Source organism: Muscardinus avellanarius (genome assembly GCF_963383645.1).
Source record: "Muscardinus avellanarius genome assembly, chromosome: 15".
NCBI lineage: Eukaryota > Metazoa > Chordata > Mammalia > Rodentia > Gliridae > Muscardinus > Muscardinus avellanarius.
Genome location: NC_137801.1, coordinates 84,777,899 through 84,802,417, shown reverse-complemented (window position 1 = coordinate 84,802,417; position 24,519 = coordinate 84,777,899). Strand labels below are relative to the sequence as shown.

At 51.2% G+C, this 24,519-nt stretch overlaps 1 protein-coding gene across 2 annotated transcripts in view; it reads right to left on the bottom strand.

Annotated features, from left to right (window-relative positions):
- The window catches only part of TBC1D8 (TBC1 domain family member 8), a gene marked incomplete at both ends in the record, with an annotated part of 113,862 nt that overhangs the window by 22,860 nt on the left and 66,483 nt on the right, over positions 1–24,519 (bottom strand). For both annotated transcript variants that reach the window (XM_080711514.1, XM_080711515.1), the window contains 6 exons: positions 847–1,020; positions 2,121–2,318; positions 4,934–5,141; positions 13,035–13,275; positions 16,655–16,883; positions 22,129–22,247. In XM_080711514.1, the coding sequence (XP_080567640.1) occupies positions 847–1,020; positions 2,121–2,318; positions 4,934–5,141; positions 13,035–13,275; positions 16,655–16,883; positions 22,129–22,247 (1,169 nt within the window). The remainder of the gene's footprint in view (positions 1–846; positions 1,021–2,120; positions 2,319–4,933; positions 5,142–13,034; positions 13,276–16,654; positions 16,884–22,128; positions 22,248–24,519) is intronic.

Below are 24,519 nucleotides of genomic sequence, written 5' to 3'. Positions count from 1 at the left end.
AGCATAATTTGCCCTGAGCTTCCTGACAGCCAGGGGGAAAACGGAAACTTGGGGGGGGGGGGAATCATTCTCAATTATCAAAAACAAGAAAGACTATTTCTCCAGAGGACTGAAAATACTTTAAAATTATCCCTAGGTGTCAGGAATGGTTGGGATCCCTTAAGGTACTGAGAACTGCTTTTAATCATCTGTACTCTTTAATAATGAAAGACCTAAGCTCAATATTCTCCTTCATTTAGTCAGCAAGAATGACCTGGTTATCTGTGTGTAAAGCAAATGAGAAGATTCCGTTTGCAAAAATTAACGATTCCAGCGGAAGCTTGGAGACCAGGCAGTAGTCTGGAGCGAAGATGTCCACGGCCACTACCTGGGCTTCCCACCTGTCAAGGTTCTTTCTATCCCCAAGGACACTGCCCAACCTAGTTAACAACTCTAGGTGACTTTTAAGTGTAGCCAAAAAAATATTTTTAGTTCTATAAAACTAGAAGACAGGCAACACGTTGTCCCAGAAAAATGAGAGAGGATTCCCATAATGAGGTGCACGCACAGACAGCCCGGGCCAGCGGGAGAGAGGCCTCTCTGGGCGTGGACACCCACGGGGACGGCACTTAGCTACCCCGGCCCCAGGACGAGCGCACCATGAGTGCACCACTAGCCGGACTCCAGGAGAGCCGGCCTCCCCTTCTGCTGTCCAGCCGCCCCGGCCCTCTGTGCCCAAGAGGACAAGAGGGAGGAGGAGTGCTTGGAGCTCGAGGTCCTGGCACCCACCGCCCCACTGCTGAGGCCTGCAAGGACGGGACTGCAGAGCCCGGCTCCCTGGGCCCGGGCAGGAGCCGTGTCACCCACCAGCCGCGAGTCAGGGCTCTGGCCACCCGACTGCTGGAAGACAGCGGTCAGGGGCTCGGGAGGCAGCGGCGGGCTCCTCTCCTTCTCTCCTTCCTCGCTGCTTTGAGAAGACACCATCGCGAGGTCTCCAAACTTGTCTCCGCACATGTTTGTCGGGTAAAACACAGGAGATGTCTGCACACACAAAAACAGAGCAAAAAACGCAGGACCGTCAGTATCAGACTTTGAAGCTGGGTGTGGTGGTGCGTGCCCATAATTACCCAGTACCTGGGAGGCTGAGACAGGAGGATTGCAGGTCTGAGGCCAACCTCAGCAAAGTAGTGAGACCCTGTTTCAAAATAAAAAGGGCTGGATGTAGCTTGAAGGTAGAATGCTCCGGGGGGGGGGGGGAATGAATATACATATACATATATACTTTAGTATTTTTTGTGGTACTGGGACTTGAACTCAGAGGCATTTTACCTCTAAGCTATACCCCCGGACCTATTTTATTTCTTATTTGGGAACAGAACAGTCTCACTAGGTTGCTGACAGCCGTACTAAGTTGCTCGAACCTGCCATCTTCCAGTCTCAACCTCCCAAGTACTAAAATTACAAGCGTGTGCCACCACATCTGGCTCTATTTTGCTGGGTTGTTGTTTTTGTTTTTTTTGGTTTTTTTTTTTTTTTTGTGGTACTGGGGTTCCTGGAAGCCCTTCTACCTCCGGGCTACACTCCCAGACCTAATTTTACATTTTTATTTGGAAACAGGGTCTCCTAAGCCAGCGCACGCGGCTGGCTTCGAACCTGCGCGATCCTCCTGTCTCCGCCTCCCAAGCGCGGGGATTACAAGCGTGCGCCACCACGCCCGGCTATTTTGCTGTTTTTTAAAGAAAGTCATAGACGCCAAGACCCTGGCCAAATCCAGGGCCACCTCTGCAGCCGTCCAACCCCAAAGACAGCCTCGTTTCTCACTCAGGTTACATATCTCCAGATAACAGGGCCCGTGACCTTGGAGACAGGGGCGTGCCCTATCCCACACCGTGGAGGAAGGTTCGCCAGCGCCCTGTGGGGTCCCCATAACCCATCCTCTGTGGAGGGGGTGTCCTGCCATCTACCCCAGCGTAGCGACCACCCACCCACCCCGGAGCCTCGCGGAGCCCACCCAACCCCGGCGAGCTGCGGGCAATCCCCATCAGACCCCTGAGCCGGCACCGCCCGCTGGGGACGGCCAGCGCGGTCTCACCCCCCAGTGTGGCACCTTCCCGCAGGGGCTATGGGGACGAGGCTCCTACCAGGTCGCCGTCCTCGGCTGAGGTGTCGTAGCGCGCGGGGTGGTGGGCGTGGACCCGCTTCAGCCGCTGCAGCAGGCTCTCCAGCAAGTGCTCCCGGTCCTTGAGCTCGATGAACTGGAAGGCCATCTTGGTCCTGATGCTCACGATGATGGGGTTGGGCAGCAGGCTCGTGTCCTCCATCTTCTCGATGTTCACCACCTGGGGCGAGAAGGGACGCGCGCTACAGCCGAAGGCTCGGCCGAAGAGCCAGCCGGGCGCACGGGCGCACGCCTGCGCTGGGGAGGCCGAGGCAGGAGGGCTGCAGGTCCGAGGCCAGCCGCAGCAACCGTGACCCTCAGCAACCTAGCAAGGTCTGTTTCAAAACAAAAGCACAAACAGGGCTGGGGAGCAGCTTGGAGGTAGAATGTCCCTGGGCTCCATCTCCAGTAGGAGTGCGCGCACACACGTGCGTGCGCACCCGATCAGGAGCTGATACAAGGTTCTAAAGTGCACAGGAATTGCTACAGAGTGGATGTGGCTCCAGCTTCTGTGGACAGATGAATCAGCACACTGTTCTGTGGATCTGCAATGGAATATTACTCAGCCTACAAAAAGACGACTATTCTAACACCATGGGTAACACGACGTGAGGCAAAGTCCTTAAGCCAGTCGCAAATGACTAAGGCCCTAGGACGCCGCTTCCAGGAGGTGCCCAGAGCGTTCAGATTCACAGGATGTGGTTGGTGGTTTCCAGAGACGAGATGAGGGGTGCGAGGAGCAGCTGTTAATGGGTACAAAGTTTCAGGTTGGGAAGATTTGAAAAAGTCTCGCAGACAGTGGCGACGGTTTTCACAATATTGTGAATGTACTGGACGCCACTGAACTGTACACTAACAATGCTTCGATAAGCTTTATATTTTTGTGGTCCTCAGGGTTGAACCCAGGAGCATTCTACCTCTGAGCTACGCTCCCAGCCCCATTTTTTTATTTGGAAGCAGTGTCTCGCCAAGTTACTGAGAGACTCACTAAACTGCCAAGGCTGGCTTTGAACCTGCGACCCTCCTGCCTCAGCCTCCCAAGTACGGGGATTTCAGGCGTGTGCCGCCACGCCCAGCTCAGGTAAGTTTTATGTTCTGTATGTTACTAATAAAAAAATCTTTTTCTGAAGTATTATAGGGGGCATATTTTGGATTTCTGGCTCCACTGATAAGGATACTTGCAAAACGAAGACATCTACTGCAGAATAAATGTGTAAAAGTAGGAGAGCATGATTTTTAAATTATTTATTTATTTACTTATTTATTTATTTATTTATTTAGCGTGGTACTGGAGGTAGAACCCAGGGGCTTTCTATACCTGGGTTACACTCCCAAACATGTGTGTGTGTGTGTGTGTGTGTGTATGTGTATGTATGTGTGTGTTATTGGGAATGAAACCCGGGGCCTTCTACCTCCGGGCTACACTCCCAGACCTATTTTTTTATACTTTATTTGGAAACAGGGTCTCACTAAGTTGCTGAGAGCCTCACTCAGTAGCTGAGGCTGGCTTCGATCCTCCTGTCTCAGCCTCCCAAGCGCTGGGATGACAAGTGTGCGCCACGCCCGGCAATCATGATGTTTTCTAAACAGTAGTGCTCAGGACCTCTGGCAGGTGTGCAAGAGGGCACTCGATCAGGAAGTAAAGCCCGGCTGCCTCCCACTTCCTGGAAGGTGCTCGATCCACACGAAGAGAAGCACGTTTTAGTTTAGAGTTCTAGGGGACTCTAAGAGCCAAGCCATTTGCAATGTATTTTCAAAAGGTGAAGCTTTTCTTAGGTTGCCTTTTTCCTTTTTTTCTGGCCAGTAAAAGGAGAGGATTCCTTCCAAAGAGCTGTTGCAAAAGCTGTCATTGCTGGGCATGTACTTTCCAATAACAGCCTTATCAATAACGTGGAGATTAGAGGACTCTGTTCCTACCCATCACTTCAAGGCAAATTTCAGGTTGCTGGGCAACAGGAAAGGCAGCGGCCACATGGGTAATGGCCAAAGTCAGGTCCGGCCTCCCTCGCAAAGCCGGGCATCTCCACCTCCTTCCTTAGCCGGCAACACTGTGCCATGCACACATCCTCTCCCGTGCCCTGCGCCTCACGGACAGCACTCCAGGCTGCCCTAGTGTGCATACAGTTTGTGCAGGTCCCATAAAGTTGACCTTGAAAGCATGGGCCCCCGTTGGGCAGTATTAAAAGAAGTGGGGCCTAAGCCGGGCACAGTGGCACACACCTGTCATCCCAGTACTTGGGAGGCCAACATGGGAGGACTGTAGGCTTGAGGCCAGCCTCAGCAATTTAGCAAGATCTTGTTTCGAAATATAAAAAATAAGAAGGGCTGTGGGGTGCAGCTCTGAGGTAGGAGGCCCCTGTGTTCAATCCCCAGTACTACCCACATTCCCCCCAAAAAGTGGGGCCTGGTCGAAGAAGGAAGGTCACTAGGGCCCTCACCTCAGAAGGGATTCATGGAACTCGGGGACCGTGGTGAGTCCCCACGAGGGGAGTTGTCATGAACCAGCAAAACCAGCCCTTCCGTGTCCGGCTTCCTGCCTGGACACGAGACACCCTCTCTCGCCGTTCTCCAGCAGGGTGGTGCCATCCACCATGCGGGCTGCGCCGAGCCCAGCAGGAGCCTGGCACCATGCTCCTGGGCCTCAGACCCGAGCTAGAAAAACTCTTTTTTTTATTAATAAGTATTCCCAGCATCGGGCTGTTTGTCACAGCCACAGAAAACCGACTGGACTGCACGCGTCTCACACGACGAGAGGCGGCTCCGGCCGCAGGCAGCAGAGGCCAGGGCAGGCCCTACCTCTCGGAGCGGAAGGACGACGTTACAGCAGCCATCTTCACGGCTGGCGAAGCAGATGTAGCTGTCGGAGGCGAACAGGCGGCCGGCGGTGTGGCAGCGGCTGAAGGGTGTCCAGAGGGCGCAGTCCACCACCGCGTGCAGCTTCTCCTTCCGCGGCAGCCTGAAGAAGGCCCGGAAGAACTCGTTCTGTGCTCTGGCTTCGAGGTCCCTGGTGCAGGAGGGGAAGAGGAGGCCGTGAGGACAGGGGACGCCCGCGCCCGCCCCACCATTGGCAGCTGAGCCGCGCCCGGCGACCCGCACACCCCGGCGCCAGCCGACCAGAGCCTCCCTCTCCGCACAGACACGGGCTAATGACCTCATGGGCTAACACGGGCCTCCTTCCTGGCTGTGGCGATGCTGGGAATGACCACAAGTGGCCCAAGAATCCAGATGCCGCAAAGTCCGCCGGCGAGCGTCCGCGAGGATGTGGGGAAACTGGGACCGCACCCGCTGGTACAGACGCAGAGTGCCGTGCGGGCAGGCAGCCGGGCGGGACCCTCACACGGCTAAAAAAAGACTCGCCATCAATCCAGAAGTGTCGGTAAATATACCCGAGAGCACCGAGAACTCATGGCCATCCACCCGCGGGCAAGCCCAGAGCAGAATCAGTCACCATAAGCAGGTGCCACTACCTGGATGAGTGGGTAAACTAAGTGTGGTCCACAGCCCTATAACAGGATGGATGCTAGTCATTAAAAAATATATATGTGCTATAGCCGGGCGTAGTGGGCATGCTTGTCATCCCCGTGCTTGGGAGGCGGAGACAGGAGGATCGCGCAGGTTCGAAGCCAGCCTCGGCTACTTAGCGAGGCCCTTAGCAACTCATTGAGACCCTGTTTCAAAAACGAAAAAGACTAAAAAATAGGGCTGCGGGTGTAGCTCGGGGATAGAATGCCCCTGGATTCCATCCCCGGTATGGCAAAAAACACAAAACAAAACACAACTGAATAGTGCCAGGCACAGCAGCGCAAGTCCAATCTGAGTACTTGGGAGGCTGAGATAAGAGGATCAGAGCTTTGAGGTTAGCCTCAGCAACTTATCGAGACCCTTTTTCTTTTTTTGGTACTGGGGATTGGACCCAGAGGCTTTCTACCTCCAAGCTACACCTTCAGCTCAATTTCATTTATTTGGAAATAGTCTTACTAGGTTTCCAAGAATCTCGTTGCCAAGGCTGGCTTTGAGCCAGCGGAAAGCCCTGTCTCAGCCTTCCAAGTACTGGGATTACAAGTGTGCACCACCATGCCCAGCTCCAGATCCTGTTTCAAAAGAAAAACTAAAAAGGGCTGGGATATGGAGTGACCCTGGGTTCGAACACTATAATTGCCCCCCCATAAAATGTTTGAGGTATAATCTGACTTAAATATCACACAATGTATACAAGTATCAGAATATCACATGGTGCCACATTAACATAAAATGTTCAAGCCTTTTACATGTCAGTTAAAATAAATGTAATTTAGCTGGGCGTGGTGGCGCACACTTGTAATCCCAGCATTTGGGAGGCTGAGACAGGAAGATCACGGTTTGTGGACAGCCTCAGCTACTTAGGCCCTTTGCAACTCAGTGAGACCCTGTTTCAAAATAAATAAAAAATAGGGCTGGGGGTACAGCTCCGAGACAGAATGCTCCTGGGTTCCATCCCCCATACTGCAAAATAAACACATAAATGTAATTTAAGTAAAAATTTTTTTTAAAAAATCCAAAAACGGACACTCTCGTCTCCACAGCATGCCAGCCACATTGGCTTTGCTGAAAGTCAGCTTTTACTCCCAGGTATCTCATGGCACTGGTGATTCACTGTTCCTCCCTCAGCAAAGCCCAGGCGGAGTCAGCTCAGACCGCAGCGGCTCCTCTGCAGGAGCGGGGGGAGGACCTGGGTCTAATTTTGCACCCAGCCCTCAAATTAAGACCGTGCGTTGGAGCACTGAGGCCTGAGAGCAGGGTTTTCTAACCAGGGCACCTGTTGCCCCATCACCCCCGGTGGCCTCAGAGCAGCTGGTGAGCCACAGTCCCCTTCCTTCTCCTTTCTGGATACGTTTGGAAACCAGAGACCTCAGGTTACATGAGCAGAGGGAAGGACTGGACCGCCTGGGTCACTCCCCTTCCTCCCTGCTCGAGACCTACCTTCTCCTTTCACATCCACACATGTGCGCTACACATATTCAAAACTCTAGCATTACCAAGGTAAAGAGACTGGCTGGATGAGGAAGCAGCTCTTTTTTACAATTATGTTTATACTTTTATTGGTACATTATAGTCTCATAATAACGTGTGGCTTTTTTTTTTTTTTTTTTTTTGCGGTACTGGGGATGGAACCCAGGGGCATTCGACCTCCAAGCTATATCCCCAGCCCTATATTTTATTGTTTATTTTGAAACCGGGTCTGAGTTGCAGAGGGCCTCACTAAGTAGCTGAGGCTGTCCATGAATCGCGATCCTCCTGTCTCAGCCTCCTGAATGCTGGGATGACAAGTGTGCGCCACCACGCCCGGCCATAATGTGGTTCTTAATGATGGTGACGTGGCAGAGACACGTGCACACAACGCCCCCCCCCCAACAGTATTGAGAGCGACGCTGGCATTCGTGTGTGTGCGTGGTGTCGATGGAGGCCATCCTTCCCTGGCCCTCGCCCCTCCCTGGCTCCGCTGCAGCCCCTCCTCCATCCTCAAGTCTCTCCGCTATCCTGGTTACTTCTTCGCTTCCCTATACGAGAGAAGACATAAGCCTTCGCTTTCTGTGGTCGAATCATCTCCATATAAGTTCTCCAGGTCCATCCGTTTTCCGACACAGGACATACTTTTGTTCTTTGTTGCCAAGTAGAATTCCATTGTGTGGCTATCCCATAATTTCAGAATTTATCCATCTATTGATGGACACCTAGGTTGGCTCCAGAATTTGGCTGTACCGAACTGTAGAAACATAGATACGCATGTATTTCTTTTTTTTTTTTTTTTTTTGGTGGTACTGGGGTTCCTGGAAGCCCTTCTACCTCCGGGCTACACTCCCAGACCTATTTTTACATTTTTATTTGGAAACAGGGTCTCCTAAGCCAGCGTGCGCAGCTGGCTTCGAACCTGCGCGATCCTCCTGTCTCTGCCTCCCAAGCGCGGGGATGACAAGCGTGCGCCACCGCGCCCGGCAATATGCACGTATTTCTATACAGCTTTTGTCAAGAGCAGAGACCACCCTTCAGGTCTGTTTTCGAGACAAGTGGTCGTTCTGATGCTACGTGCATCAACTCTTTAAATATTAAGCCAAAGCCCGCTACCCACAGCTTGACTCGCAGACCCTCCCCGTCCACAGACAGACCGGCACTGGGCACCCGGACCTAGCGCGCGGCGGCCGTGCCGACAGCCTGTGCGCCGCTGCGGAAGCCCCCGTCCATGCCCACGGCGCTGCCGAGCGCAGGCCAAAGCCAGCGCCAGAGCCGCGGCCCAGACTCTGGAGGAAGGCGCCACCGACCCTTCCCTTGGCGCAGCCCCCTGGCGGGAGGAGGAGTGGGGTGGATGGAAACGCAGAGCAACAACCTTCAAGTTTGTTACTGAAGCTGAGACTTACACGTGCCATTCATGCTGGCACCATGGGGCACGCCTGGGATCCCAGGTCTCGGAAGGCTGAAGTAGGAAGATCACAGGTTCAAGGCCAGCCTCGGCAATGTAGCCGGAGCTCATTTCAAAATAAGAAATAAGACCGGGGTGGGTATATCCCAGTGGTGGTGTCCCCCATCTCCACTCTCTCACACACAATGTGCAATCACGCACTTTTCAAAACCTCAGGTTTAATTTCTAGGACCTCAGACCCAAGAATCTTAAAAGCAGAAGGCTCGTCTGTGTGATGCCTTGCCTAAGCATGGGAAAAGGACTGTGTGCCACGCATCGGAGAGGAGAAACAGATCAAAACGAGGCAGAGCGGAGAAGAGGGACTGTCGCTTGAAATCTAAGAACTCCAAGAACGCCCTCAACCTCGCTCACCTGCCTGTCCCCCTCCAAGCCAGGACCCTTCGAGGGGCCACTAAATCCTAGACCACGGCAAGTCCAGTTAATTGGTGCACATATATATTTTAGGTTACAGGATGTGTTTTATTCTTATTTTTATTTGTGTTTGTGTGTGTGTGTGTGTTACTGGGATTAGAACCCAGGGACCTTCCGCCTCTGAACTACACCCCCAACCCCATTTTTTATTCTTTATTTTGAAAAAGGGTCTCAGTGAGTTGCAGAGGGCTTCACTAAGTAGCTGAGGCTGTCCCCAAACTGCAATCCTCCTGTCTCAGCCTCCCGATTCAAGCATGCGCCACCACGCCCGGCACAGGATGTGTTTTAGACTGAGCCAAAGGCTGGAGAAAGCAATGGCGTAAAGCCTAACACGGCGGGCACAGCCCCCGTGCCACCCTGCAGCCAGGCAATGCCAGCCTGAATATGCCGAGAACCAGACCTCCACCCTGCTCTGCAGACCCCACGCACCGCTCCCTCTGCCCGCGCACCTCACCTGTGCGCCACTTACAAAGCGTCCTACAAGATGGCCACGCCCCCCGCAGGTGGAGGCTCTGTCTGTCTGTCTCAGGACAACATGCTCTCAAGTGTGTATTTCAATTTCCTAAAACAAACCCACTTGTTGCTCTACTCCATCTTAGAAACCCTGCGTGGATCTAGGACAATCTTTCTCCTCAAACTGAGTTAAGTGGGTCCTTCCTAGATCAGGCAGATACGCAGAAATCAGGCTCCTGCCTCTCCTCCCGGCAACCTCCTAGATGCTTCTAAGAAGCCCTCCATCCAAGTCCTCTGCACCTCTCCCCTTCCCCGCTGTCCCCTTGCCCCCGCCACCCCCACCAGGGCTAGCACTTTCCACCCATCTGGTGTTAGCTCTGGGGACACAGATGTCTGTGGGGCTCACACGCCCGCCATGCCCACCTCCAAGGGAAGGCCCACGTGTCGTCCATACAGCCCCGTGGGCCTCAGCCGCCCGGGGACCGTTGGGTCTGCTGGGTGGCGGTCTCTGAGGCAGGGTGGTTGGAAGAGGACAAAGGCGTGTTCCCTTTTCTTTCCCTGGGCTCTGGAGCTGTGGCTTTTATTTAGAGGGGGTGGCCTGGAGACTGGGGCACTCTACTCTGAGCTACACCCCCATTGCTATTTTTTATTTTATTTATTTTTGCAGTCCTGGGAATGGAACCCAGGGGCGTTCTACCTCTGAGCTATACCCCAAGTCCTATTTTCCTTTATTTTGGAACAGGTTCTTACTGAGTTGCAGAGGGCCTCACTAAGTAGCGGAGGCTGGCCATAAACCGCGATCCTCCTGTCTTGTGGTGCTATTTTTTATTTTATTTATTTATTTTCTTTTCTTTTTTTTATTGCTATTTTTTATTTTATTTATTTTTGCAGTCCTGGGAATGGAACCCAGGGGCGTTCTACCTCTGAGCTATACCCCAAGTCCTATTTTCCTTTATTTTGGAACAGGTTCTTACTGAGTTGCAGAGGGCCTCACTAAGTAGCGGAGGCTGGCCGTAAACCGCGATCCTCCTGTCTTGTGGTGCTAGGAGTTGAACCCAGGGGCATTCTACCTCCGAGCTACACCCCCAGCCCTATTTTTTATTCTTTATTTTGAAACGGGGTCTCACTGAGTTGTGGAGGGCCTCACTAAGATTGCGAACCGCGATCCTCTGGTCTCAGCCTCCCAAATGCTGGGATTACAAGCCTGCGCCACCACGCCCGGCTGATTCTTTCATTATTGACAGATCTTTGTTAAAAGGACTTAAAAGGACTCAGATACCAACTGTCGCAGTGATGCGGGAAGAATCATGGGTGAGTGCGGCTTTCACCATTCGTGCTATCTTTGGAAACAGGTGCTTCTGAGAGGGAGGAGCCAGAGACGGCACTGGGGTCCTGGCTCTGGGCTCCAAGGAGCAGCTGGAACAGCACATCGCACTAAAGGATGGCACCCCAAGTGCCCCATCCATAAGGGTGACAAGCACCCCTGTCTTGCAAAAGGACTCACATTATCAGAGGGGGCACAGAGGCATGCAGAATTCATTGGGATTTTTTTTTTTTTTTTTTGTGGTGGTATTGGGGATAGAACCCTTCTACCTCCGGGCTACACTCCCAGACCTATTTTATATTTTATTTGGAAACAGGGTCTCTTAAGCCAGCAAGGCTGGCTTCAAACTTGCACGATACTCCTGTCTCTGCCTCCCAAGCGTGGGGATTACAAGTGTGCGCCACCACGACTGGCTGGGATTTTTCAAAAAGAAAAAAGCCAAAGTAAAAGCCCTAATCAAGAGCATTTGTTTATGCCCGTGTGTGACAATGTGTAATCCAGTAAATCAAAGCACACCGCGGAAAGGATCGGAATTCTCTGAGCACAGGAGAACTCTAAGCAAGCTGCCATTCATGGAACGCGGAGGTAGGGCAGAAGTTGTAAAGACAGGCAGAGCCAGGCATGGTGGTGCACACCAGAAGTCCCAGTACTCAAGAGGCTGAGATAGGAGGATGGCAGGTTCAAGGCCTGTCACAGAAACTTAGTGAGATCCTGTATTAAAATGAAAAATAAAAAGGGATCGGGTGTAGGTGGAGGTAGAGTGCCCCTGGGTTCATCCCCAGCACCAAAAATAAGAACAGCTAGCTAGGACACATGAGGAAGAGCAGCCATCGTCAAAAGTCCAGACGTCAAGTTCACGTCACATGCCCTGATCAAGCAAAACAAGTCAGTTCTTACTCAGGTCATCCGGTCACGTCAACCTTCCATCAAGCCCTCAGTGTTAAATCAATGTAGTCCTGTTTTTAAGTTCACAAAACACCTTGATGGACAAAATTCAATATTTTTCATTAAGAACAAAGAAGAAAAGAATTTCTAGGAGGTAATAAAGATATCCAAATCTCTGACACAAGAGAAAACAAATCCTCTTAGCTCACGTCCCCCAAGTACAGATTCTCCGTGTATAATACGGCTAAACGCGGACACTGCTCTCCCTTCTGGTACCCGTGGTGCCCCCGTCCCTCGGGGTGTGCGCGTTCCTTCCCTCAATAACAATCAGCCTGGGTCTCACTGCCCTGTCCTCAAGTTCCTTTCTGAGACAACATCAAGGACCCTCACGGCCTCTGTCGAGGTCTACCTCCCTTTGCGGACCTCCTCACGTGGTACCCAAACATATGTCTATCATGAAGCCATCTACATCACATTCTACAAGTCCTTTTTATGAATGTCAATTTCAAAATGATGAAAAGGGGGCCTGGATCCCAAAATCAAAGTCTGCCACATAAAGGAAACAAGTAATCATCATTTCTAATTATTTTGGTCAAAACTAACAACATAGGAAAGTTTGGGATATACCATGCGGGAAACACCAAGTCCAGCACCTCCGGCCCTCCCAGCCACAGGTTCTGCACCTTGGATTCGAGCAAGCTCAAATAAAAACATGCAGTGGGGAAATTTCCACCTGTACTCAATACCTAGTCTTTTCTCATCATGATTCCCTGAACAATACAGTCCAGCACGTATCTAGCTGGCATTTACATTCTATTAGCTATTACAATCATCGACACACAGTTTAAGTATACGGAGGACGGACCTCTGCCATGTTATAGACGAGACCTGAGCCTCCTCAGAGCCTGGGGTCCCAGAGACCCTGGAAGGACTTCCCCGGGCACACCGAGGGAAGACTGTACAGCTGAGGCAGCTCGTGTAAATGAAGGCCGAGTGTGAAGCGGGGTCCCTGTGTGGCTGAGGACCCTACAGAGCAGAAGCTCTACCTGTAATGGTTTGGACTTGCCATGTCCCCCTAGCTCTCACGGAAAATAAGGAAGCCATGTTGGAGGCAGGGCGTGGTTGCTAGATGGGGTCCTTGGGGTGTCAGCCTGGGGGTCGTGTGGTTTCTCCTCCCCCTGGCTCGCTAGCTCTCTCTCACAGCCCCTGAGATGTGAGAGCAGAGCCTCACTCCGTCGCTGTTTCCTGCCGCCGCCCTCAGCCTAACGTGGACGGAAGCGGAACCTCTACGGAACCTAACTCTTCCTTGGTCTGTGGTGAGTGGTCGGTCGTTTGGGATTTCACCAGTGGGGAGGAGATGGAGACGCTACCTCTTGGTGATCTGGCTTGGCTCCTGCAGGTCTGGGTCCAGGTCGAAGACCTCATTATCCAGCAGCCTCCGGAGCGTCACGTCCGCCAGCTGCTCCATGATCCTGAAGACCTCGTCCAGGTTCAGAAACATGGAGAAGTCGCGCTCCTTCCTCTGCGTGGTGATGCGGATGGTGTCCGTCAGGAAGACATTGGATGTTCTTTCCAGCTTCTGGATATCAACCCAGGGGATTACGAGTTTAACTGTAAGAGAAAAAGGGCAAGCACATCGGCCATAGAATTTGAGCCAAACGAATGCAGCAGCATGCACCTATCCAACGTTTCCTTGCATTTAAGCCAAAATGCTAATTCTTTTTTTTTTTTTTTGGAGGGGGGCCATACTGGAGGTTGAACGGGGGTGGTGGAGGGGAGTGTGCTATCAGTAAGGTAAATTCTCAGCCTTTTTTTTTTTTTTTGGTGGTACTGGGGTTCCCGGAAGCCCTTCTATCTCCGGGCTACACTCCCAGACCTATTTTTATATTTTTATTTGGAAACAGGGTCTCCTAAGCCAGCGCGGCTGGCTTCGAACCTGCGCGATCCTCCTGTCTCCGCCTCCCAAGCGCGGGAATGACAAGCCTGTGCCACCACGCCTGGCCCTTTATTTATTTTTGCCCTTTATTATATTTTAAGGCAGTATCTCACTAAGTTTGCCAGGTTGGCCTTGAACTTGCAACCCTCCTGCCTCAGCCTCCCAAGTAGCTGAGATTACAGATCGTACTGCAATGCCCAGCAAATGTTTTGCTGTTGTTTGTTTTTATACAATAGAGAAGGGCATAGAACTGCCCGACAGCTACTGATGAAACCCAACCTGTGCTCCAACAATTTTCTTAAGATTTAAAGTGAAACCTCCCCAAGTTGTCGGCTGTTCCAACACCATCTTAGAGCTTTAAGTTAGCAGTGAACATGCTTTCTCAAGAATATTTAAACAGTCTTAATCCACTTGAATGCTGTTCTCAAAAGCAGCATTCACAGTGCAAGCCAGGGGAGAAGAAAGCATGGGAGAGGATCCCTCATGATCCCGTTGACAGAAAAGCCCAGGGCTGCTGGCAGGCTGAGGACAGACTAGAAGCCCTTGGAGCTGAGGCAGGAGGGCTGAGCTGACAGCAGTCCAGGAAAACACAGCAAAGCTCTCTTATAAATACACAAATGCATACATAAATAATAAGTAAAGTATCTAGGTGCAGCGACACAAGACTGCCTGTGATCCTAGGAACCTAGAGGATTAACCAGGAGGACCACAAGTTTGAGGTCAGCCGGGGCAACTTAGTGACAGCCTGTCTCAAAACGAACAAATAACAAGGGCTAGGGGATGTGGTTCGGTGGTAAAGCACCCCAGGTTCAATCCCCAGCACTGCAAAAAATAAATTTAAGAAATAGAGCAGTAGTGTGCAAGTAATACATTTTAAAACAAGTATTCTATCCTCAGAAGTGTTTGATACAAAGTCAGGCGTGGTGGCGCACGCTTGTAATCCCAGCATTTGGGAGGCGGAGACAGGAGGACAGCAGTTCATAGAGAGCCTCGGCTACTACTTAGCGAGGCCCTCTGAAACTCAGACCCCGTTTCAAAAGTTAAAGAAAAAATAGAAAGTAAAAAATAGGCCTGGGGGTGTAGCTCAGAGGTAGAATGCCCCTGGGTTCCATCTTCAATACCAAAAAAAAAAAAGGTGTTTGATACGGCGATGGCCGGTGAGCTTAGGCGGAGCAAGGAGGGAGGGCAGTCTCACACCTTACAGCTGGGGAAGAGACATGTATAACTTCAAATGATAAATTGTTAAATATTGGGAATTAATATTTTCCAAATCTCAGCATCCTAACACAATTAGGTTTAGTGATATCATCGGTAAATGTCAGCAAGTAATTCATTCTCTTTTCAAATCGAGCAGGGAACAAATATCTTATTTCTACCATTTCTTTTGCAACTGTTTTAAGTGCTTTTATATATTAGCATTATATATATAGTATATATACTATACATAAAATATAATATATAAATATGATACACATTATTATATATATTTTAATGGTGCTAGGGATTGAACCTAGGGCCTTCTACCTCTGAGCTACACTCCCAGCCCTTTTTATTCGGAAAAAGGGTCTCACTAAGTTGTCAGGGCCTCAAAGCCGCAATCCTCCTGTCTCAGCCTCCCGAGTACTGGCATGACAGGTTGCTCAGTAATTTAAAAAGGCCTCTTTCCATCAGGCTTAAGCTTTTCAGCCACTTGTCTTTTACACACTTGTGCACACTTGCTCCGTCTACACGGTCCGATTCGGTCCATTAGCAACCACTTTGCGAAGAGGCCACATTTAAGAAGCCCCATTCGGGGAATCTAGCAGAAAACCAGGAGCAGCCACTAACTGAAGGCCCGGTGCGGGAGCGCCAACGCGCCGCCAGTTACACGAGGCCACAGGAACTGGGTTTTGAAGGACCAACAGGAGTGTTCCGAGCAGGCTAAGGATGCGGAAGCAGAGAGAGGCAGGGTGTTGGTGTCGAGAAGGCATTTCAGGAAGAAGAAAAACAAGAACGGCCAAAGTCAAGTCAAGGAATAATCCGAGGGCAGAGAAGGGCTGTGCGGATAGGGTGCACGGCCCAGAACCTCTCAACTGAGGCCGCGTGGTAGAGAGAAGACTATACAGGGAGCCGGCGTGGTCGGCGTTCGAGAGCCCCCCCCCCACTCTGCCAGCTCAAATATAAACACAGGAAGGACACACGTCTGTGCACGTGTGTCTGCAGCATCCACACGCCCAGCACAGGCGCCCCAAACGACTGGTCCTGGACGGTCTCCCGGGATGGCCTTCCAAGCACTAAATGAGCATCTGAGCTCATCGCCTTGCTCTCCTCTCGGAGGCCACGGCCCAGGGCAGCACCTGTGGCCGCAGAAACAGAAGCAGCCGGGCGGACAGTCCCTGTCTGGAGCCCAAGCAGACCCCAAAGCAACCGCAGGCCGTCTCTATGGCACGAAGGCTTCATGCACTTAACTAAAAGCAACTGTGTAATTCGCTGTCACATTCTCAGAGCCCAGCATGTCAAAAAAATAAAATAAAATAAAATAAGGTATCCGGGCCTGGTGGTGCACACTTGTCATCCCAGCATTCGGGAGGCTGAGACTGGAGAATCGTGGTTCGCAGACAGCCTTAGCTACGTAGGGAGGCCCTTTGCAACTCAGTGAGACCCGGTTTCAAAATAAAGAATAAAAAATAGGGCTGGGGGTGTCGCTCAGAAGTAGAATGCCCCTGGGTTCCATCCCCAGTACTGAAAATAAAAGCCCCTCAGTATTAAAAAGCAAGAATGCAGGTACTCTCTGAGAGGTAGTCATCAGCTACGACACTGTTCTCAAAGTGCTCTACAGTGATAAAAACTGTAGCAGCTCTCTGAAGCGAGCCAGGCAGCAATGCTTAAGGCAGTAGAAAAGAAAACGAATTATCTCAAAATCACGCCCCAGTTGCAGCGGCATATATGTAATTAAGCGTAATTGCTGCACAAGTCATTCGGAAGCTAATCGACCATCACCCGCTATCATCTCTTGCTGGGGACTCCTCACCAATGGCTCCCTGGGAAGCGGCGCCCGGCACCGGCCTCACTTACGTTCCTTGCCCAAGAAGAAGGAGTAGAAGCAGAGGTGGTTGATGCTGAGGTAGAGCCAGCCCTGGCGGGGCACCCGGCCCTTCCAGCAGCAGCATGAGTAGTAGGTGACCAGCTTCTCCGCCTCGGGAAAGTTGAACCGGGCCTCGAACTTCACCAGCGCCTCCCGGAACTTCTCCGGCTCCTCCTCCTGCTCCGCGAGCCTGCTGCTGGTCTCCTCCGCGATCAGAGCCTGAGACAGAGACAGAGGGGGCCTCTGAGCCAGGGAGCCGGGCAAGGGGAGGGGAGGCGGGGCGGGGACGGGCAGCAGCGGCACGGGAGAGACCCCACCGCCGTCACACGTGGGCAGAAAGCAAGCCAGTGCACCTGCTCAGACACAGCCCTGAGGCCCGGCTCGCCCCGGCCTTGCAAGGCGGTTCTAAAGCTCTTTTCCAATCTGCCCTCCAGAGGCACTGTGTTTGGGTCTCCAACGTCTCCCGAAGGTCCCACCAAAGGCTCCTCCTGAGGGTGGTAGCACTGGGAGGCAGGGGAACTAGAAGAGGTGGGGCCCAGGGGCGGGACTTTAGGTCATGGATGTGCCCCAAGGCGGGCAAGGAGCCCCAGCCCCTCCCTTCTTGGTTCTGATTCACCATTAGGTAAGGGGTGTGTATGCATGTGTGTGTGTGGGGGGGGGGGGGGTTCAGATAATAAAATAACAATAATAATAATAATAATAATAATAATAATAATAATAATAATAATAATAAAACAACCTGGGGAGGGTCTGCCTCCAACCCACACCACCAGGCCTATTTTGAAATAGCGTCTAAGTTGCCAAGGCTGGCCTCGAACCTGCAATCCTTCTGTCTCAGCCACCCAAGTACTGAGATTACAGGTGTGTGCCCCCGAGCACATCCTGAATTTTAAAGATTTATAATTCTGCCCTTTTTTAAATGAACATTTCCCTCATCTTTTTGTCAGTATCTCTCATGAGAGCCTCTGTTCCTTAAGACAAGGCTACTTTTAGGGGTTGGTACCAAATCCTTGCTGTATAAATAAAGTATTTTAGAAGCGCAACCTGGGCACTGACGTTAATTTTAAATTATTTTATAAATAAATGCAAAGACTGGTGATCACTTTTCCATTGCTTATGTTATTTTGGAAGGGGTGTGTGTGCGTGTGTGTGTGTGTGTGTGTTACTGGGGGCGGAACCCAGAGACTTTCTACATTCAGGCTATATTCCCAGACCTATTTTATACTTTATTTGGAAACAGGGTCTCACTAAGTTGCTGAGAGCCTCACTAAGTAGCTGAGGCTGGCTTCGAACCTGTACGATCCTCCTGTCTCGGCCTCCCAAGCGCGGGGATTACAAGCGTGCGCTAGCACAGCTAATTTATTTTGGAAGTTTTAAAGATTACAAATAAGGTGATGATTGAGGTGAGTATTTGTTAAAAATATATTTAACAAAGTCGGGCATAGTGGTACACACTTGCAATCCCAGCATTTGAGAGGCTGAGGTAGGAGGATTGTGGTGTCTAGTCAGCCTCAGCTACTTAGTGAGGTCCTTTGCAACTCAGTGAGATCCTGTTTCAAATTAAATTTTAAAGATAAAAAAGGGCTGGGAGTGTGTGCAGCTCGGAGGTAGAATGTCCCTGGGTTCCATCCCTAGTACCACACACACACACACACACACAAAAAAAAAAAAAAATATATATATATATATATATATATTTAATATAAAAAATGTCTAGTTCACTGGGTGTGGTAGCGCACACTTGTAATCCCTGCGCTTGGGAGGAGGAGACAGGAGGATTGCGCAGGTTCGAAGCCAACCACGCTGGCTTAAGAGACCCTGTTTCCAAAAATAAAGAAGCATAAAATAGGTCTGGGAGTGTAGCCCGGAGGTAGAAGGGTTTCCAGGAGCCCCAGTACCACCAAAAAAAAAAAAAAAAAAGTCTATTTCTCCCTGGTCCTGGACGCGTGGTGTGGCAGGGGTTTTGCAAAGACTCTAGAGCAAATGGGCTGGACGGGAACAGGACTCAGCGGCTCCAGACGCAGCCACGACGGCGGCCACACAGCCTCCTGACCTCCGTGGACTGTAGCATCTGGTTACAGGCAGAGCTTAAAGCAGAAGGATTTTTTTTTCAAGGTTTATGTAGCAGCCACGTGCCAGGATGGAGCTGGGAAGCCCCATACCCATCCTTGGATTTGGCCAGAGGACGGGGAGGAGCAGCCTGGCCTGGGCTCTCCGGCTCCCTTGTTCCCCACTCTGCCTCCTTGGGACTTTTTAGGGTATTTTAACTTTCAAGAGTCCTCTATCAGAATTTATTTCCCCCCAAATAAGCCACTTTGGAATAGGACTAGAGCTGAAAACACTGAGAACCAGTAGGCGCCAAAAGGACCATCTTCCCATCTGTCCAGAACAGGAGTCATCTCCATCTGCCCGGGGTCTCCGTGTCTATCCCAGGGAGGACTATGTCTCAAGCACCAGAGACCCTTACCCCCTTGGAGACAGCGCTGCGCAGAGCCCAGTGACAACCTTACCCTGACAGCCCTCGTCTTCCTTAGTCTTCCCCGTGCGCACCTTCCTCAGGCCACCCCAGACCCTTCTCGACCCATCGCTCCCGTGCACAGCGCCTCTGTAAGACGCTCTGCAAGGCTGAGCCTGGCCGCCTTTCCAGTCCCTCGCTGCCGACTCTGCCCCGTGTACGCCCTGCATGTGCTACAACAAGCCGCTGGCATGTGTGTGTGTGTGGTACTGGGGATGGAACCCATGGGCCTTCTACCTCTGGACTACATTCCCAGACCTATTTTATATTTTATTTGGAAACAGGGTCTCTTAAGGCAGCTGAGGCCGGCTTCGAACCTGCGCGATCCTCCTGTCTCAGTTTCCCAAGCGCGGGGATGACAAGCGTGCGCCACCACGCCCGGCTCAAGCCTCTGGCTTTTGAAAATCCGTCTTTCGACAGTTCAACTTACAGGGGCCTCAGCCACAGAACACAGGAGGGGAGGGGAAAAGTGTGTCCACAGAAGTGCTTCTGAAACCAGGGTAGCAGAAATGACTTTCCTTCCCGCCAACCAAGGTTAAGAAAACTACCACAGTCCGCGTCAGACCAAGAAATGCAGTCAAGGGTGAAAGGAGGAGGGCATCCCCGCCACCACGGATCCTCGGTGCTCTCTGACACAGGGTGCTGAGACACAGTTCAGAGCAGGGCCTGGCCCTCACCCACCTCGGCCCGAGGACGCCAGTGACTCCCGCGGCCCTGGCGGGACTCGCCGGTCTCCTGACCCCACAAGTCTCCCCCAGTCCCCAAGGGAAGGAGCACTGCGCTTGTTCCTCTGAAATGCTAAGTGCTTTCATGATGTCCTTTACGGAAAGCCCTAATGCTTGAGGTGTCGGGAAGCCGGGCTTTTTAAACAAAACAAACAAAATTGTAGTCTGGGATGTTTTATCCCAAGGGAAGAAAACTGCGGCTCAGGCTTCTATGTGCAAACATTTAATGACAGTTACATTGAGAACGAGAAACCATCTCTCCCTGCCCAACGAGATTTTTTTTTTTTTTGGTGGGTGGGTCTGAGGAATGGAACCCAGGAGCACTCTACTTCCAGCCTACATCCCCTGCCCTATTTTTTTTATTCTTTATTTTGAAACAGGGTCTCGCTGAGTTGCAAGGGCCTCACTAAGTAGCTGAGGCTGTCCACGAACCGCGATCCTCTGGTCTCAGCCTCCCGAATGCTGGGATGACAAGGGTGCACCACCGCGCCCGGCTTGCCCAATGAGATCTTAAGGTACCAATTACCTGTCACGTTAGCCCAGCGAGACCTGTTACATAAGAATAACTCACAGGAGGTGTCAGCAGACACCTCCTAAAATATTCCTCTCCCCGCCTTCTCAGAGCCTAATTGACTTGAATTCCTTTTCCCTTTTAATTCACGTATTTTAAGAATAAGCGCCCACTATTAGCAGGAGGAGAGCGCTAGGTCCAACAACAGTGACGAGACGCTACAGCTGCAAAAAGGTTGGGAATAACTGAGGGGCCGATCCTGGGCCGCGCTGGGGAATCCCAGTCTTCACATCACCCGCACGACAGAAGGATGCTGTCCTCCACTTCCGTAAAGGATCGTAGGAACGAGGCCTGAGGATGAGGTCGCTTAAAAAACATTCCTCAGAATGCCGCAGTGATACGTGTACTATTACAATTGATAGGAACACAAACCACAAGAGCCAAATTATGGAGCCAACCTAGGTGTGTCTCAGAGGCGAATGGGTAACAATGTGGCGGCTGCGTGAGACTGAGCTCTGCTCGGCGATCAAGAGCCAATTTAAGCCGGGCGTGGTGGCGCACGCGTGTAATCCCCGCGCTTGGGAGGCTGAGATGGGAGGATCGCACGGGTTCGAAGCCAGCCTCAGCTACTTAGTGAGGCTCTCAGCAACTTAGTGAGACCCTGTTTCCAAATAAAAATATAAAATAGGTCTGGGAGTATAGCCCGGAGGTAGAAAGCCTCTGGGTTCCACCCCCAGTACCACAAAAAAATAAAATAAAATAAAATAAAATAAAATAAAATAAAGAGCCAATTTAGTGAGGCATTTGTTGGTGGTGGTGGTGCGCGCCTGTAATCCCAGTACGCGGGAGGCTGAGACAGGAGGATGGCAGGTTCAAAGTACTCAGCAAGGTAGGTCCTGTTAAAAAAAAAAAAAAAAGAGAGAGAGAACTGGGGTGTAGCTTGAAAGTAGAGTGTCCCTGGGTTTACTTCCAGTATGAAAAAAGAAAAAGAAAAAGAAAAAAAGGAACAAAATTATGCCACGGACTAATAAAACAGGAAATAAAGGATTTAAAATAATATGGAGAGATGTGCAGAGTAACAAAGGGATGGAGAAGGGAGCTAGGGAGGAGGAGGAGGAGGAGGAGGAGGAGGAGGAGAAGGAGGAGGAGGAGGAGGAGGAGGAGGAGGAGGAGGAAGAGGAGGAGGAGGAGGAGGAGGAAGAGGAGGAGGAGGAAGAGGAGGAGGAGGAGGAGGAAGAGGAGGAGGAGGAGGAGGAGGAGGAGGAGGAAGAGGAGGAGGAGGAGGAAGAGGAGGAAGAGGAGGAGGAGGAGGAGGAGGAGGGCAACAGCTCAAGTAACACCAAGGCAGAGCGTGAAGATGTTAACGCCAGTTCTATTAACACGCAGGGAGGGCGGAGGGGCGGGGGATGGAGGGGGACGCCCAGAGTTGTGGGCACTGACGTTTTTATCACATCCAACCTCACTATGATATATAATTGCAATGCACTAATATAACAAGAGTAGCAAAAATTAAAAACACTCAAACTTTTAAACTGCAGGTGCGCTTTGCTGGACCGCAAAGTGTGACAGGTGACAAGTTGGCCTCATCTGCCTTTATGCATTAAGCCTAAAAGCAGTTCACTTGATGAAAACCACAGGCACACGACAGAGCTCAAAGCATCCAAAGAAACTTGCACAAAGGTCAGAGACGAGTGCTGCCAGCCCGGGACCTACCTTCACCTTCCCTTTGACAAAGCTGGCGATGTCATCTTTATTATCGAAGACAGACAGGGTGTGGAGGAGATTCTGCTCCAGCCAGTCCCAGTGCTGGTTGATCTCCTCCAACGTCGCACCTGGGTCGGGAGAGGTCAAATAATGAAAGTGATTATTTTCCAAATGGTAAGCACCCAGTGTTTATGTTCCTCGAGCACCCTTGGCCGGCTTGCCAGGTGTAGGGCAGATGCCCTCCTTGGGCGCCGTGGTCCTCCCTCGCCACTGCACTGGGACTTGGAGACATCGGTGCCTCTCAGGGAACCAGGTTCCCGAGGGACCATCCTGACGGGTCCCTGTCATCTCCCTGGTGCATGGAGCACCTACCACCCCCGCTCAAGTGAGAGGAGCGTCTGATTATCCAGCAGCTCCAGCAGGGAACGCACCCCAAGGAGAGCGCAGATTCTGAACAGTCTCAGCGCCCCTGTGGGGCAGAGCTGCCAAAGCCCACGCTCACGGAGGAAGGGTCTCTTGTGAAGGCTGAGCAAGGGTGTCAACGCTTGCAACAGGCATCTTTCAACCCACGGGCAACGTCTAAGAGATTTACAGGCTTACAGATAGAGATTACGGGCAATGTGTAAAAGGAGTCTCAGGGTATGTGTTAAAACAAAAAAGCGTGAAATCATACATAGTTAATTTCTTTCTAAGGCAATAAAACAAATCACAGTATTACTGAAGCATCAAGAAACACCGTTAATGAAACGCTTAGTTATTTTAGTCACGTGTAGTTTCTCGCCAAGAGCCTCCTGGCCATCTCTGTTGCGGGCTGGGCTCTGAGGCGCAGGCCCGGGCCGGCTCCATGGAGGACCCAGCACGCAGCGCATGCTCGGTGGAGTCCCCTCCCCCACTGGAAGCGAGCACAGGTGTGTGAGAAGAGGCATCTGTGAAGCCAAGGCGTGGTGGCACACCCCGTCATCCTAGTACTTGGGAGGCTGAGACAAGAGGATGCCAGCTTCGCGGGTGGCCTCAGCAAGTGATGAGACTCTCAACAACCTACTGAGACCCAGTTTCAAAGACACAAAGGGGGAGGCTAGAGATGTGCCTACGAGGCAGACTACGCCTGGGTTCAATTCCCAGCACCACAGAAAAAGAAGAGGCAGCCGGGCGTGGTGGCGCACGCTTGTAATCCCTGCGCTTGGGAGGCGGAGACAGGAGGATCGCCCAGGTTCGAAGCCAGCCGTGCTGGCTTAAAAGACACTGTTTCCATAAATAAAAAAGTATAAAATAGGTCTGGGAGTGCAGCCCGAGGTACAAGGGCTTCCAGGAACCCCAGTACCACAAAAAAAAAAGAAGAAGAAGAAGAAGAAGAAGAAGAAGAAGAAGAAGAAGAAGAAGAAGAAGAAGAAGAAGAAGAAGAAGAAGAAGAAGAAGAAGAAGAAAAGAAAAAGAAAAGGCAGCTGTGTGTCCAGTAGACCTGGTGCGGCTAGATTCCCAAAGCAGAACACAGGAGATGTCTAACCTCAGAGGAATTAAGGGCTGCCAAGGACAGGGTGAAGGATAACCGAGCCAGCAAGAGAACGAGGGGCACCAGCGCCATGCAACTCACCCAGACGTAGGTGGGCATTTTTTACTTAATTCATTGCAGTACTGGGGATGGAACCCAGGGCATTCTACCTCTGAGATACACCTCCAGCCCTATTTTTTATTCTTTATTTTTGAAACAGGGTCTCACTGAGTTGCAAAGGACCTAAGCAGCTGAGGCTGGCCGTGAACCGCGATCTTCCTGTCTCAGCCTCCCCAAATGCTGGGATGACAAGTGTGTTCCACCAGGCCCAGCCTTTTCTATATCTTTATCCTTTATAATCCATCACAATGACCAACTAGTCCAAATGCTACACAAAACAAGAATAAACTGGCCGGGCGTGGTGGCGCACGCTTGTCATCCCCGCGCTCGGGAGGCTGAGACAGGAGGATCGCACAGGTTCGAAGCCAGCCGCGCACACTGGCTTAAGAGACCCTGTTTCCAAATAAAATATAAAATAGGTCTGGGAGTATAGCCCGGAGGTAGAAGGGTTTCCAGGAACCCCAGTACCAAAAAATAAATAAATAAATAAAAAATAAATAAACTGAAGAGGAAGTGCCTTTATTTGGTCTTCAATCTGTGTGTGTGTGTGTGTGTGTGTGTGTGTGTGTGTGTGTGTGTGTGTGTGTGTTACTGGGGATTAAATCCAAGGGCATTCTATCTCTGAGCTACACCCCCCAGCACTATTTTCTAGTCTTTTCTTTTTAAGTCTTTATTTTGAAACAGGGTCTCACTAAGTTCTGGAGGCCTAAGTAGCTGAGGTTGGCCGTGAATCTGCCCTCCTATCTCAGCCTCCCAAGTACTTGGCTATGTTTTCATATACTTCTCATAAA